General features: G+C 40.8%; 1 protein-coding gene across 4 annotated transcripts in view; it reads left to right on the forward strand.

Annotated features, from left to right (window-relative positions):
• The window catches only part of ccdc178 (coiled-coil domain containing 178), a 298679-nt gene that overhangs the window by 20653 nt on the left and 264315 nt on the right, over nt 1-13711 (forward strand). For all 4 annotated transcript variants that reach the window (XM_080194266.1, XM_080194267.1, XM_080194269.1 and 1 more), the window contains 3 exons: nt 895-992; nt 5002-5205; nt 8605-8825. In XM_080194266.1, coding sequence (XP_080050392.1) covers nt 895-992; nt 5002-5205; nt 8605-8825 — 523 coding nt within the window. The remainder of the gene's footprint in view (nt 1-894; nt 993-5001; nt 5206-8604; nt 8826-13711) is intronic.

Raw genomic sequence — 13711 nt, forward strand, 5'->3', positions numbered from 1 at the left:
GGCCCGATAATCACATATAAATTACGTTAAAAATAGATAAAATGACTTGTGTAGTCTTCCTGCATGTTTCTAGCATGGTCTCGACTGTGCTTGCTCTCTGGCGGTGGGAGATGCGCATGCGACGGGAATGCATGTGTGAATCCCACAAAATGGCCCAACACACGCATTTCCCAACTTGATGCGCCAAAAAAAGTTAGCGCTCGCGATGGGAGAATCGAGCCCATGGGTATGATTTTCCCAACCTGCTGCACTGCTTGAATAGTGGGCCAGGAAATGTCAGTGGGAGGGAGTTATGTAGGGAAAAAGCGCAAGGCTGATTACCGTATAGAAATTGATTTTCGATTCCTGGCCTGTGCTGAATTTACAGAGCACAGCATTGGCAGTCAGAATAGAATTGATTTCTGTTCCCCTAAGCTGAGGGTAAAACCATCCAGTTCCTCTCCTGATGGCTAGCCGTGAGCCTTTAATGTGTTTGTGTGAATGACAGGTGATCATAGATTTCTTTGTGTTTATAGGTGTGTTTGCTTTTTAACTATTCTCAAACATGAATAGCCACTTGGTAACATGCTGGTATACAAGTGCTGTGGAACCATGCACGAATGGACTGGAGAAAAAAATATATATTTGCAGAGATTCTTCATTTCAGTTACGGTTTTATGCAAAAGTACATATAACAAATAATCAAAAAGCTTGAAAATATAAAAATATAATTGTTAACAAACTAATATAATTATCTGACAAACATTGTCCAAAGTGTAAATTATTTCCCTTTTTGAAGCTCACATTTTACAAAGTTATATAAAATTACAGTTCATGTTTGGTTATGATAATATTATTAAGCATTGGGCTACATTGTTTGTAACACAAATTTTGCTTCAATTCTATCTTCTGTAGATATATAATGCCAGCTAAAAATAAACTGAATCAAACACCTTCCAGCAGCTCATCTTCCCCTAGGCTTTGTGTTGAAGGTGCCGGATTTGTGGGAACAGGTATGACTAATATAAAAAGTTAAACAATATGCATGAAATACTTATTAAATTCAAAAGTAAAACATAATGAGGTATTTTATACATTAGATGTAACCATATATCTTTTGAGCAACAATTATATTAATGGTGAGAAACATTAGGAGATAATATTGGATACTCAGTAAAATTAGGGGCTACAACATTTGTTTTGGCACTGTAGGTGCTGTTTGACATCAAAGTGATATCCATGCTGCATGCAGACAATGCAACTCCACCTGTGACAGACGCCATTTTAGTGTTGGCTTTAACAAGAATATGAAGTCTGTAATAATAATCGGGTATAATGCTAATTTGATACCAATGCAACCATTTTGACCCTAGCACTCCAACTAATGCTACCTATGACATGCGTACAGCTGAACAAGCATTCAGCAAAAATAAGGACCCTTTGCCAATACTATTTGAATAAATCATCAACAACTTTCAAGTTAGTTGCTGATTGATTTCTACAGGCTCTATCTGGAGTTTGTAGAATTATGCTGAGTTTTCTGCTGCTTTGTAAAGTTGATGAAGTTGACAGAGAATGGCACTGCACACGATAAAGGCCTTGGTTCTGACATGAAGGATCTAGTCTTATAGAATATAATCCCAAGATTGTAGAAGGAGGCCATTCGGCCCATCAAGTCTGCACTGAACAGAACATCCTACCACTCCCCTGTCCCTGCAACCCCACATACCCAGCCAGTCCCCACAACCTGCCCAAAGGATAATTTAGCTTGGCCAACCTAACCTGCACTGGACTTTGGACTGTGTGAAGAAACCCAGTAAAAAGTCTGACAACACCAGGTTTAAGTCCAACCGATTTATTTGACAGCAAACTCACAAGCTTTTGAGGTTAAGCTCTTCATCAGGTGTTTATCCCAGTCCAACGCCGGCATATCCACATCGGAAGAAACCCACGCAGACATGGGGTGAAATTGCAAACTCCACGTAACACCAGGATTGAATCTGGGTCCCTGGTGCTGAAAGGCAGCAGTGCTAACCACTGTGCCACCATGCTGCTTCAGTCAGGCTAGTTATTCTCAGTCTAGGGTCCTGTAGTAATTGTAATCTTTGCTGTGCAGCATGAGAGGATGATTGAAGAGAGGCAGTACAAAAGAGGATAAACTGTTCACAGAAGGAGGAAGGGGGGAGAATGGCCTTATCCGCTCAAGATCTTCAAGGGATATTTCCTTTGTGCTCTGAGCGAAGGAGCTGGAGACCAACAGAAGGATGCAAAAGCTGAAGCCTGTAAATATTAATAAGGTGATTAGGTAGCTAAATGGTTGGTGAGTTTAATTTTTTTTCCTCTCTCTAAATCAGAGTAGTAGTTTAAACTAGTGCTGGGGAGTTAGACGTAAGTATTGTATTAAATTATGGCTTAATTAGTTAAATCGCTTGATATAACTACAGATAATTGCTGAGGGATATTTCTAAAACTAATTTGGTAAACAAAACAGGTACTGAGGAGGGAGGCAAGAGGAAAATTCGGTGGACATTGTATTCCAGGAGACGGTCACGCATTGTAAGCCAGGGAGATTGAATTTGGCCCATGGTCATGGACAGGGGGCTGTGACTGTGAGTGAGTTAGTTATGTGGATCCAGAAGGTAGCACAGGGGGAACCTCAGCTCTTGCAGGTGTCCATAAGATTTGCATCTTGTGTGGATGAGAGCAGAAACTGCCAGAATGATGAACAAACTCATGACACTATGATGCAGGAGGCCATTCAGGGGCAGGGGAGTTTAGTTAAAAGGAATGCAATTGTAGTAGGAAACAGGTTAGTTAGAGCGCTCAACCGAGAGCAAGTCATGTGTTGCCTGCCTGGTTATATTATGAAAGGCACACAGCTGAACAAGCATTCAGGGTTAAGGTCATCTCACTAGGGCTGGAGAGGGACTTGGATGGGAGAGGAAGGATCCAGTTGTCATGAGTACCAGTGACCTAGATAGGATTAGAAAGAGGTTCTGCTAAAGGAGTACGAGCAGTTAGGGATAAAATTAAAAGGCAGAATCATAAAGATAATTATCTCTGGATTTTTACTTGAGCCATGAATGAATTGGCAAGGATAAATAAGATTAGTGAGTTGATTATGTGACTTAAAGATCAGTGTGGAAAAAATAGTTTTCAATTAATGGGGCATTGGTGTGAGTACTGGGACAGAAGGAGCTATACTGTTGGGTTGGCTTTCAGTTGAATTGCCCTGAGTCTGGAGTACCAGCAAATTGTATAACAAAGGCTGTACATTGGGCATTGAACCAAATAATGGGGGTTGGGTTCACATGAGGGGAGATTTGGAAAGTTAAATAGAAAGAACAAAGTAATATTGCAGGATCATGATGCAGGTTATGATAACCAAAGCTTGACAGGAAGGGACAGAATCTACAAACGTAAGTGTGTTCTGTCAAAAAAAAAATGAAAAGACAGAATTAGAGACTTGGGGTGGAATTTCCCCTTCCTGCTCATCATGGGAATTGTAGCAAGTGGGGGTGGACCATGCAAAGGTTCGTTGACCTCGGCAAAAATTTTTAGCCTTGGGGTGAGCGCAGTTGGAAACTGCTGCCCTTATCTGCGTGCAGCAAGATGGATAAATTGATTGCAGAAATAGAAATAAATCAGTTTGGTATGATAATCATTACAGTGATGTGGCTGCAAGGTGACCAAGGTTGGGACCTGAATATTCAAGGATACTTGACATTTTAGAAGGAGAGGAGGAAAGGGAAAGGAATTGGGTGGCTCATTTATTGGATGATGAGAGCAATACAATGGTGCAAAATGATGTTGGTCTGATTGATTAAAATATAGGGTGGAATTTTCCAGTTGTTCCTGCCGGTGAGATCATACTGTCCCACCAACAATGCATGCCCACTGTGGGTTCCCTGGCAGTAGAGGGTGCAAACAATGGGAAACTCTGTTGACATCAGAAGATCCTGCCACTGCAAAACGTGTGCGTGCGCGTGCGTTGCTGACCATAGAATCAGTTTGGGTAGATACAAGAAAGCAAGTCATTTGAGCCTAAGAATATCATCCATTCCTATAACTGCTCACTAGTAACAGAAAACTTCATTTATATAATGCTTTACGCAACCACCTCAAACCATTTTATAGCTATGAAGCATTTTCATAGTGTAGTCCCTGTTGTAATGTAGGAAACATCTTTGCTCAATCAACAAGATTAACAACAATATACCTTGATATTGCATTTCTGATGTACTTTCTTGGAATTGTATAGAAAAGAAAATAAATAAAAAGAGTGGATTGGTTGAAGAGTTAGGGGAGATGATCAAAAGCTTAGTTCAAGTGATAAGCTTTAAATCATTTTTTAAAAGGAGAAGAATTTTAATGAGAAAATTAAGGTTTTGCCATCAATAGAGGTTTCACAGTATTGGAATTGAAGGACAGGGATGGATTCTCAGACTGGAGGAGATTCACAAAACCTGATTGGTTAAGGCAATTGAGGGATTTGAAAATGTGCTGAAGAACTTAAAAGTCAGCGAGTTGAGGAGCCAGGCTAAATTAGTGATGTTGGAGCACAATGTGAGCAAGACTTGAACTGGGAAGTGAGGAAATTTCCACACTGTAAATATAACCAATATATAGTGAACTGTTGGAAAGACCTGCTTACTGGATCACTTACAAATTCCGCTTAAAGTTTTGCTAATATCAAAACCTTGACTGGCATCCAGGACACAATTTTCATGATTAGAAGTGATGTCAAGTTGGAATATGAATCAGTGTTACCAAACTGACACCCGAGACAAGAACGCTGCAGAATGGGCAACTATTCAAGTTATTTTGTCACCTTACTTTGAGTTGTGGAGACTATGAAATGTAGTGGTTAGTATTTGCAGGACGGAAATCTAAATTGCAAAGCCCAATTTCAGTTGAAGTATGTTTGTGTGCTTAAAGTCTTTATTCTATTTTGTCACTTTGGTCATTGACCATGGCAAAACTGATTGCCTTTGCAATTACTACTGTCTGCTTCTTGTGTAGAACATGGACAAACAACAATTTTGCAAGAAGAGGCAAGGCAGGTCCTCTCAGAGATCATCAGCTTGACGGAACAACTAAAAGCTGAATGCCAAAACACAAATGAGTCTTTAAAAGCAGAAATAGAGCGTGTGGCCACACTTGGAAACAAAATTGATCAACTGTCACTCTGGTGGCTGCAGGCACTTCCTGAAGCTGTACAAAAAGGTATTAGAATAATTAGATTAATAATATTTTTGTTTTCTTGTAGAAAAAAATCCCAGCTCTTTTCAATGTACTTGTTTATCGAATTAAAAATCACTAAATTTGCTTGGAAGCTGAAAACATTTCAATATATGGTTATTATAAATTAGTTGTCAATATTTGATTTAAAATAAATTAGGCTTCAAAGTATAAGTTGAAGGAATTGCATCCATTTAAGTAGAAAATTTGCATTTATCCAGAATCCCATCTCGTTATCAGGATGTCCTATACAAGTAAAGGAAAGTAACTTGTACATCTGTAGAACTTTTCCTGTCCTCAGGACATCCCAAAGTACTTTGCAACTAATGAACTGTACTCACAGTTGGTGTGAATGCACACAGGACAGCTAATTTGCAGACAGCAACAATGGCTAGCTAACTTACTTTTGATTGATCGATGAATATTAACCAAGACTTTGGGGAATGGGAAGCTAGTTATTGTCAGCAGATGAAACTTGCATTCTGATTTTGGATGATGCCACCCAGATATAGCATATCAGTGAGAAATGGGAGATTCTTGGGCAGCTCTACAGATAATGGTGCAGGAGCTTAAAGAAAAACCATTGCACGTGATTCCCTGCCTAAAACTGGACAACAGAGAAGAGTCATTGGAGGAGGATGCCGTAGTGAACTATGTCAAAAGTTGAAAAGAATGAGAAGGGGCAGTGGCCCTAATTCGGGGGGGTTCAAACAGGAAGTTCTGGGAAAGTTTGGTTTTGATTTATGGAATGACAACACATTCAATGACTTCAAAAAGGGACCTGAAGATGGGTGGGAGCTTGCAAGGAAAAGGGATCAAGGATGGGTTATTTGATAAAATGAACAAAAGCTTTGTTCAAGTGATAAGCTTTAAATAAGTTTTTGAAAGAAGAAGAAATTTGACGAGCAAATGAAGGTTTTGCCATCAGTAGAGGTTTCACAGTACCAGAATTGAAGGGCAGGGATCAATTCTCAGACTGGAGGAGATTCACAAAACCTGATTGGTTAAGGGAAAGGGTGATTACCCAAGGAGAGGGAACCATTAACAATATAAACTGAGCTGGGGCCAATGAAAGAAATTTTGTTAGTCAGCAGTTTGTGCCAATCATATTTGCAGCCATTAGGTCAGATACGGACATTGCACATAATTTAGACGATAATGTAAAAGTGGGATCTATATGCTGATATGTAGGGCATGACTGACCTACAGCCAGGGCAGAGGCGCAGAGTACAGGTACCCAGTTGGCTAAAAGGCAGGATCATGTGAGTTTTGCTGCAGGGGACTCTGATCAGCACTTCATTGAGTCAGCATTCAATAGATGGGTAAGAACAATAAAAATAAATCTTAAAACCTACCAGAAAGGTTGCAGTACTATCAAGCATAGAGGAATCTGGTACCACCTTGGAACAAGGTTTTGCACAGAACTTATACATGTTAATGCTGGCAAACTCCATCAGCATACTTATGGATCTAACCATGAAATGGCTCAGCTTTCATTGTAGTACAAGCAGCTTTGATTAGACCTGAGAGTTTTGTCGCGAACCTCAAACGTCTTGCATACAAGGTCAATTTACTGCCATGCAAGTTCATTCTGCTGCAGTCATGGCTGTTTGTGAATGTCTTCCAGCAGGCCCTTCCTGGGGGGAGGGGGGGGAAGTGGTAGTGGGCCCATGGAGCATAAACCTGCTGCCCTTTCTCTAGAAGACTGCATTCGTCCTTCTACCTCTGCAACTTTTCCAACTATACTCTTGCTGTTGCCTCTCAGTGAAAAGTCTGACAACACCAGGTTTTAGTCCAACCGATTTATTTGATAGTAAACTCACTAGCTTTCAAGGGGATTCCCTCTTCTTCAGGTGAATGGAGAGTTCTGGCCAGAATATTGTTTCTTGCGTGCTATGCAAAGCATACCACTCATAGAAAAGGAAACGAGAGAGTGAAGAATGTAGTGTTACATAGCTAGGGTGAAGAGGAAGATCAACTTAATGCGAAGTAGGTTCACTCAAATATCTGATGGTAACAGGGAAGAAGCTGTTGAGTCGGCTGATAGTGACCTCAGACTTTTGTATCTTTTTTCTGAAGGAAGAAGGTGGAAGAGAGAACGAATGGGATTTGTGGGGTCCTTAATTATGCTGGCTGGTTTTTTGAGGCAGCGAGAAGTGTAGAGAGAGTCAATGGATGGGAGGCTTGTTTGTGTGATGAATCGGACTACATGCATGATCTTTTGTAGTTTTTTTGCAGTCTTGGGAGTTATACCAAGCTGTGATACAACCAGAAAGAATGCTTTCTATAGTGTGGTCATTCAGGGGTGGGGGTTAGATGGTCATTTGGGAATGGGGTCTGGGTGGTCTGTGGAGTAACGGTCAGTGTTGAGGGATGGGAGTTTGAGGATTCGGGGAGTCACAAGTGTAAGAGGAGTCCTGTGGAGATTCAGAGGGAGAGGTGGTGCTGAAGTTACCAAACTTTCCTCGGTAATGTTCCTGATAAGGCTGTCAGAACCGTTTGAGGTTTGTGATTTAAATCACACTTAAGAACATAAGAAATAGGAGCAGGAGTAGGCCATCTAGCCCTTCGAGCCTGCCCCGCCATTCAACAAGATCATGGCTGATCTGAAGTGGATCAGTTCCACTTTCCCGCTTTCTCCCCATAACCCTTAACTCCCTTGTCCATCAGAAACCTATCTACCCGTGACTTAAATATATTTAGCGGGGTAGCCTCCACCACTTCAATGGGCAGAGAATTCCAGAGACTCATCACTCTTTGAGTGAAGAAGTTCCTCCTCAACTGTGATCTACTCTGCTCCCCCCCCCCCAGCTTATTTTGAGGCTGTGCCCTCTAATTCTGCTATCCTTTCTAAGCGGGAAGAATCTCTTTACCTCTACCCTATCTAGCCCCTTCATTATCTTATATGTCTCTATAAGATCCCCCTTCAGCCTTCTAAACTCTAACGAGTACAGACCCTGTCTATTCAATCCCTCTTCATCAGCTAACCCCCTCATCTCCGGTATCAGCCGAGTAAACCTTCTCTGTACTCCCTCCAAGGCCCTTATGCAAATGCGGTGACCAAAACTGCACACTTTCATATGGTTCTGATTGCAGGGCGTTATCCAAGAGCAATTTGAACTTCTGGTAGCACTGGTAGCTTTTTGTGGAAAGTAGTTAAGTGAATTTAATCTTTGACTGTTACAAGTCCTCCATTTACCTTTCTTCACTTGAACGTGTTCTGATTTATCCTTGTCACTGCAATAGAATGGGCTATTCCATCTGAATATGTTGGTTATGAATAAAGATTACACATGAATGTCCTAATTTCAGAAATGAATACATTTTATTAACATTTTCTGTTTTTTTTAAAAAATTGAAATTGTATATCCTTTCCTTATGCAGAGTACGAGGTATGCTCCCAGGATATATATGAATTGCAATGGCATATTGAAGTCAAAGCACAACACTTAAAGAATCTACAAAATCAAGTTGCTGATGCAAAAGAATTGAACCGGAAACTATGGGAAGAAATAAACTTAATGGAAAAACTTGAAGGTCAACTGGATGAAAAGTTGAGTTTGGAACGGACCATAATTAGTGATATCGTACTACATCAAGAAAAGGTATTTATCAGAAAACTATCTTGGATGTAATGAAATGAGTCTAATACTGTTCAATCCATTGGATGCAAAACAACAATCTCCTGTTTAATATAAAAGCAAATTACTCTGGATGCTGGAATCTGAAACAATAAGTCTCTCTCCACAGATGTTGTCAGACCTGCTGAGATTTTCCACCATTTTCTGTTTATCATCACATCCCTGTAAGAAGAATGGATGATGACCTGACCTGTAACATTTACGTGAATAACTTATTTGCTGCCTTGATCCAACCTGGTCAAAAAAGCCCTCTTAACTCTGAATAACTTACTCTTACTAAACTCTTTCAACATTTCTCCCACTCTCTACTCCTTGTATCTCCTGCTTGCTGCCTCCTTCCCTGACCTTCCCCTGTTTGCCACTTCCCTCCTGGCTGTCCTACACATTGACTCGCAGCTCCCTCCCTCTTGTTGCTTACCACCCCAAGTCTTCTGGTCATCAATCCTCATCACCGCAGAATCAGAAAACTCTGCAGCACAGAAGGAGGCATTCAGCCCATTGTGTCAGCAGCCCTGCAAATGAGCTATTGATATAGTGCCAATCTCTCTACTTTTTCCCGTAACCCTGCACGTGTTTCAGATAACAATCCAATTCCGTTTTGAATACTTCAATTGAACCTCCCTCCAACACACTCTATGATCTTAATAACCTGTTTCTTTTGTCAATTACTTTAAATTTGTATCCTTTTGTTCTTGATCCTCCTCCCACTGATGGGAATAGTTTCTGTCTGCCTAGGCTGTCCAGACCTCACATGATTTTGAATACCTCTACCAAATTTCTTCTCAGTCTTCTCTTCAAAGGAAACAGTTCTAGCTTCTCTGGTCTTTTTTCATAACTGAAGTTCCTCATCCTTGCAACTATTCACGTGAATCTTTTTCTGCACTCTCTCTCTAAAGCCTTCAAATCTTTCCTAAAGTGTGGCACCCAGAACTGGACAGAATACTCCAACTGATACTGAACGTGACGCTGAACTGACATCTCATGTAAGTTCAACATAACCTTCTTGCTCTTTTATCTATGCCCCTAATAGTAAAGCCAAAAATAAATGTTTTATTTACCACTCTCTCAATCTGTTCTGCCAACCTCAATGATTTGTGATGAATTGTGCACATATACACATATGTCCCTTTGCACCCCCTTTAAAGTTGTACCCTTTATTTTATATTGTTCTTCCTAACAAACTAATCACTTCACATTTCTCCATATTGAACTTAATCTTCCACCTTCCGCCTATTCCACCAACTTGCCTTTGTCCTTTTGAAGTTCAGCAACTTCAAGTTTTTTGTATCACCTACAAGTTCTGAAATTATGCCTCATATATCATCTGCAAGTTTTAATTGTGCATTGTACACCAAGATCTAGGTGGTTCGTAATTATCAAGAAAAGCAGAGCCTCATCAGTGACTTTTGGGAAACTCCTAAAAATCTTGCTCAAGCTGGAAAGCATCCTTTAACGTTTACCGTCTATTTCCTTTACCTCAAGCCTGCTATGTGGCACCGTATTAAATGCTTTTGGAAGTTCACATACACCACATCAACAACATTACTCTCATTAACCCTCTTTGACACCTCTTCAGAAAGTTCAATGGTGAAATTCAATGCAGAGTAGTTTGAGATGATGCATTTTGGTAGGCAGAATATTGAGAGACAGTAGAAAAGATGGGGAAAATTCTTAACCTGGGTGTGTATGTGCATAAATCATTGAAGGTGACTGAACAGGTGGGGAGAGCAGTTAATAAAGCACATAGTATCCTGAATTTATTAATAGATGCATAGGGTACAAGAGCAAGGAGATTATGCTGAACCCCAGCTGGATTATTTGTGTCATTTCTGGGCACCAGAAAGTAAGAAGGATGCATTGGATGGAGTGCAGAAGAGCTTTACAAGAATGGGTCAGTGGTTGAGAAATTTCACTTATAAGGATTGATTGGAGAAGTTGGGACTGTTCTCCTTGGAGAAAAGAAAGCTAAGAAGAGATTTGATATAAGTGTTCAAAGTCATGAGGGGTGTGGACAGAGTAAATATGGAGAAACTGTTCCCACTTGTAAAAGGAGCAGAACACAGGTTTAAAGTGATTTGCAAAAGAAGAAAATGTGATGCATTGAGTGGTTCAAGTCTGAAATGCGTTCTCTGGAAGTGTGATGGAGACAGTTCAATCAAGGCATTCAGAAGGGCATTTGATGATTATTTGAATAGAATGTACAGAGAAAAGGCAGGGGAATGGCACTAAATCATGATGCTTGTTTGGAAAGTCGGTACAGACACGATAGGTGAAATGTCCACTTCCTATGCTGTGACATTTCTGTGATTCTGTGCATCTCATACAGAGCTGGTGCCTAATCAAAGATAGCCTATGCAAAGCCACCTTTATCAATTTTAAATCCTTCTATTGTCCATATTACCTCCTCTTTCACCATGGCCTGAGTACCATCTTCTTTCTTCTTCCTTGGTAAAGACAGATGCAAAATATACATTTAATACTTCAACTAATGTCTCTGCCACCAGCATAAATTCTTTTTTGGTCCCTAGAGAGCCCTACACCTCCTTCTGCTATTTAGACTTGGGATGCCCTATCATATTAGCTGCAAGTCTGTTTTCATATTTGTGTCTTTTATTTGTTTGTTTCCACTTCCCTTCTGAATCTTTGATATTTAGCCTGGTTCACAATTTTATTTTCTACCTGAAATTTAAGAACACTTTGCCTTCTTTTATCTTAATTTCTACTGTTTTGTCATGCAGGGGACCCTGGATTTGTTTGATCTATTTTTCTCTCTTGGAAGAGTTTACCGTTTTTATTTTTGCTGAACACCTTATATCCAGAAATACTTAAGAACAAGTCTTGCCCTTTGAACCAGGTCTCTATTATTGGGAATCAAGTAGATAAGGTTGTTAAGAAGGCGTACGGTGTCTTGGCGTTTATTGGTAGGGGGATTGAATTTAGGAGTCGCAGCGTCATGTTGCAACTGTACACAACTCTGGTGCGGCCGCACTTGGAGTACTGTGTGCAGTTCTGGTCCCCACATTACAGGAAGGATGTGGAGGCTTTGGAGAGGGTGCAGAGGAGGTTTACCAGGATGTTGCCTGGTATGCAGGGGAGGTCCTATGAGGAGAGACTGAGGGATTTGGGGTTGTTTTCACTGGAAAGAAGGCGGCTAAGAGGGGATCTTATAGAAACATATAAGATGATTAGAGGTTTAGATAGGGTGGATGGTGATAGCCTGTTTCCTCGGATGGAGAAAGCTAGCACGAGGGGGCATGGCTTTAAATTAAGGGGGGGTAGTTATAGGACGGATGTCAGGGGCAGGTTCTTTACCCAGAGGGTGGTGAGGGACTGGAATGCCCTGCCTGCTGCAGTTGTAAATGCGCCTAGTTTGGGGGCGTTTAAGAGATTGGTGGATAGGTTTATGGACGAAAAGGGATTGGTTTGGATTAGTGGGTCAATGTTTTTTTTAAAAATAAGACTGGTCGGCGCAACATTGTGGGCCGAAGGGCCTGTTCCGCGCTGTAATGTTCTATGTTCTATGTTCTATGTTCTATTATGGCCACAGCATTGTATTTTCATATGGCAATCTGCACCTGTAACTCCCCAATCTTACTTAATATGCTCCGCATATTCACTTAAAAGCACAGTAACCCTGATTTAGATTTTGTTACTTTCACCCTTACTCTGATCCAGCTTATTAATTTAGTCCTTCTTATTCTAAGGTCCCAAGAATCTTAAGCCCTCCCTCCTGTGCCATCTTTCCAGCTGTGTATTCAACTATTTGTCCTCCTATTTCAAAACTCACCTGTGTGTGCTGTCAAGAATAACCTGGAAATTACTACTTTAGCTATCAAATCCCCCATCACTATTGCTCTTCCAACCTTTTTTATACCCCTCTGTATAGCTGAGCAACCTGTGGTAACTTGGACCTGGTTCTGGGTATATGCCTTAGATGAACCATCACTCTCATCAGTATTCAGAACAATATTTGTTGGAGAGTGGGATACACGACCTGTCTGACCCTTTTTGACTGTCTGATGTTTACCCCCATTCCTTCTTTCCTTGCATCATTTTAAGCTGAAGGGTGACCACATCTCTAAAAGCTCTCAGCCTCTCAGATGTACTACAGTGATATCAACTGCTGCTCAAGTTCCAAACCCCAGAACTCAAGGTGCTGCGACTGATGGCAGTTCCTGCATTATCCATGACCTGGAAAACATCTTGGAGTTTCTACATAGCTCAGGGTGTGCATTCTAGAGATCAGAGCAGCCCGGCAGTTCTCTATTTATTACTTAACCTTGCTACTGCGAATAAACCTTACAACTATTAATACATATTACTAATGCAGATAACTTCTACTAATACATAACACCAGGAGTAATAAACCTTACTTTAAAATAAAAGCATAACTCGCAAGCTATTCACTTAATGCTTAATATTTCTTACAGAATTAAATCTGCCAGTTATTTAGCCGGTTCCAAAGCAAAAATACTCTATCAACTTGTGACTTTTCCTATCATGTAGCATTTCAGTTTTTGTTTCCGAATACAGCTGTGAACCCACAAAACAGTGCAATAGTAATGGACCTGCTCAGTTCCTCTGAATCCTCGCTTTTTCATAGAATCTCTGTAGTGCAGTAGAGGCCATTCAGGTCATCAAGTCTGCATCCAGGCACAGTCCCCACCCTACACCTGTAACCTCACATATTTGCCATGGCCAGTCTATCAAACCTACACATCTTGGGACACTAAGGGGCAATTTACCATGACCAATCCATCTAACCTGCACATCTTTGGACTGTGGAAGGAAACTGGAGCACCTGGAGGAAATCCACACCGATTCAAGGAGAGTGTGCAAACTCCACAAGG

Source organism: Carcharhinus amblyrhynchos, chromosome 8 (genome assembly GCF_965287045.1).
Source record: "Carcharhinus amblyrhynchos chromosome 8, sCarAmb.v2.hapA, whole genome shotgun sequence".
In the NCBI taxonomy this organism is placed as follows: domain Eukaryota; kingdom Metazoa; phylum Chordata; class Chondrichthyes; order Carcharhiniformes; family Carcharhinidae; genus Carcharhinus; species Carcharhinus amblyrhynchos.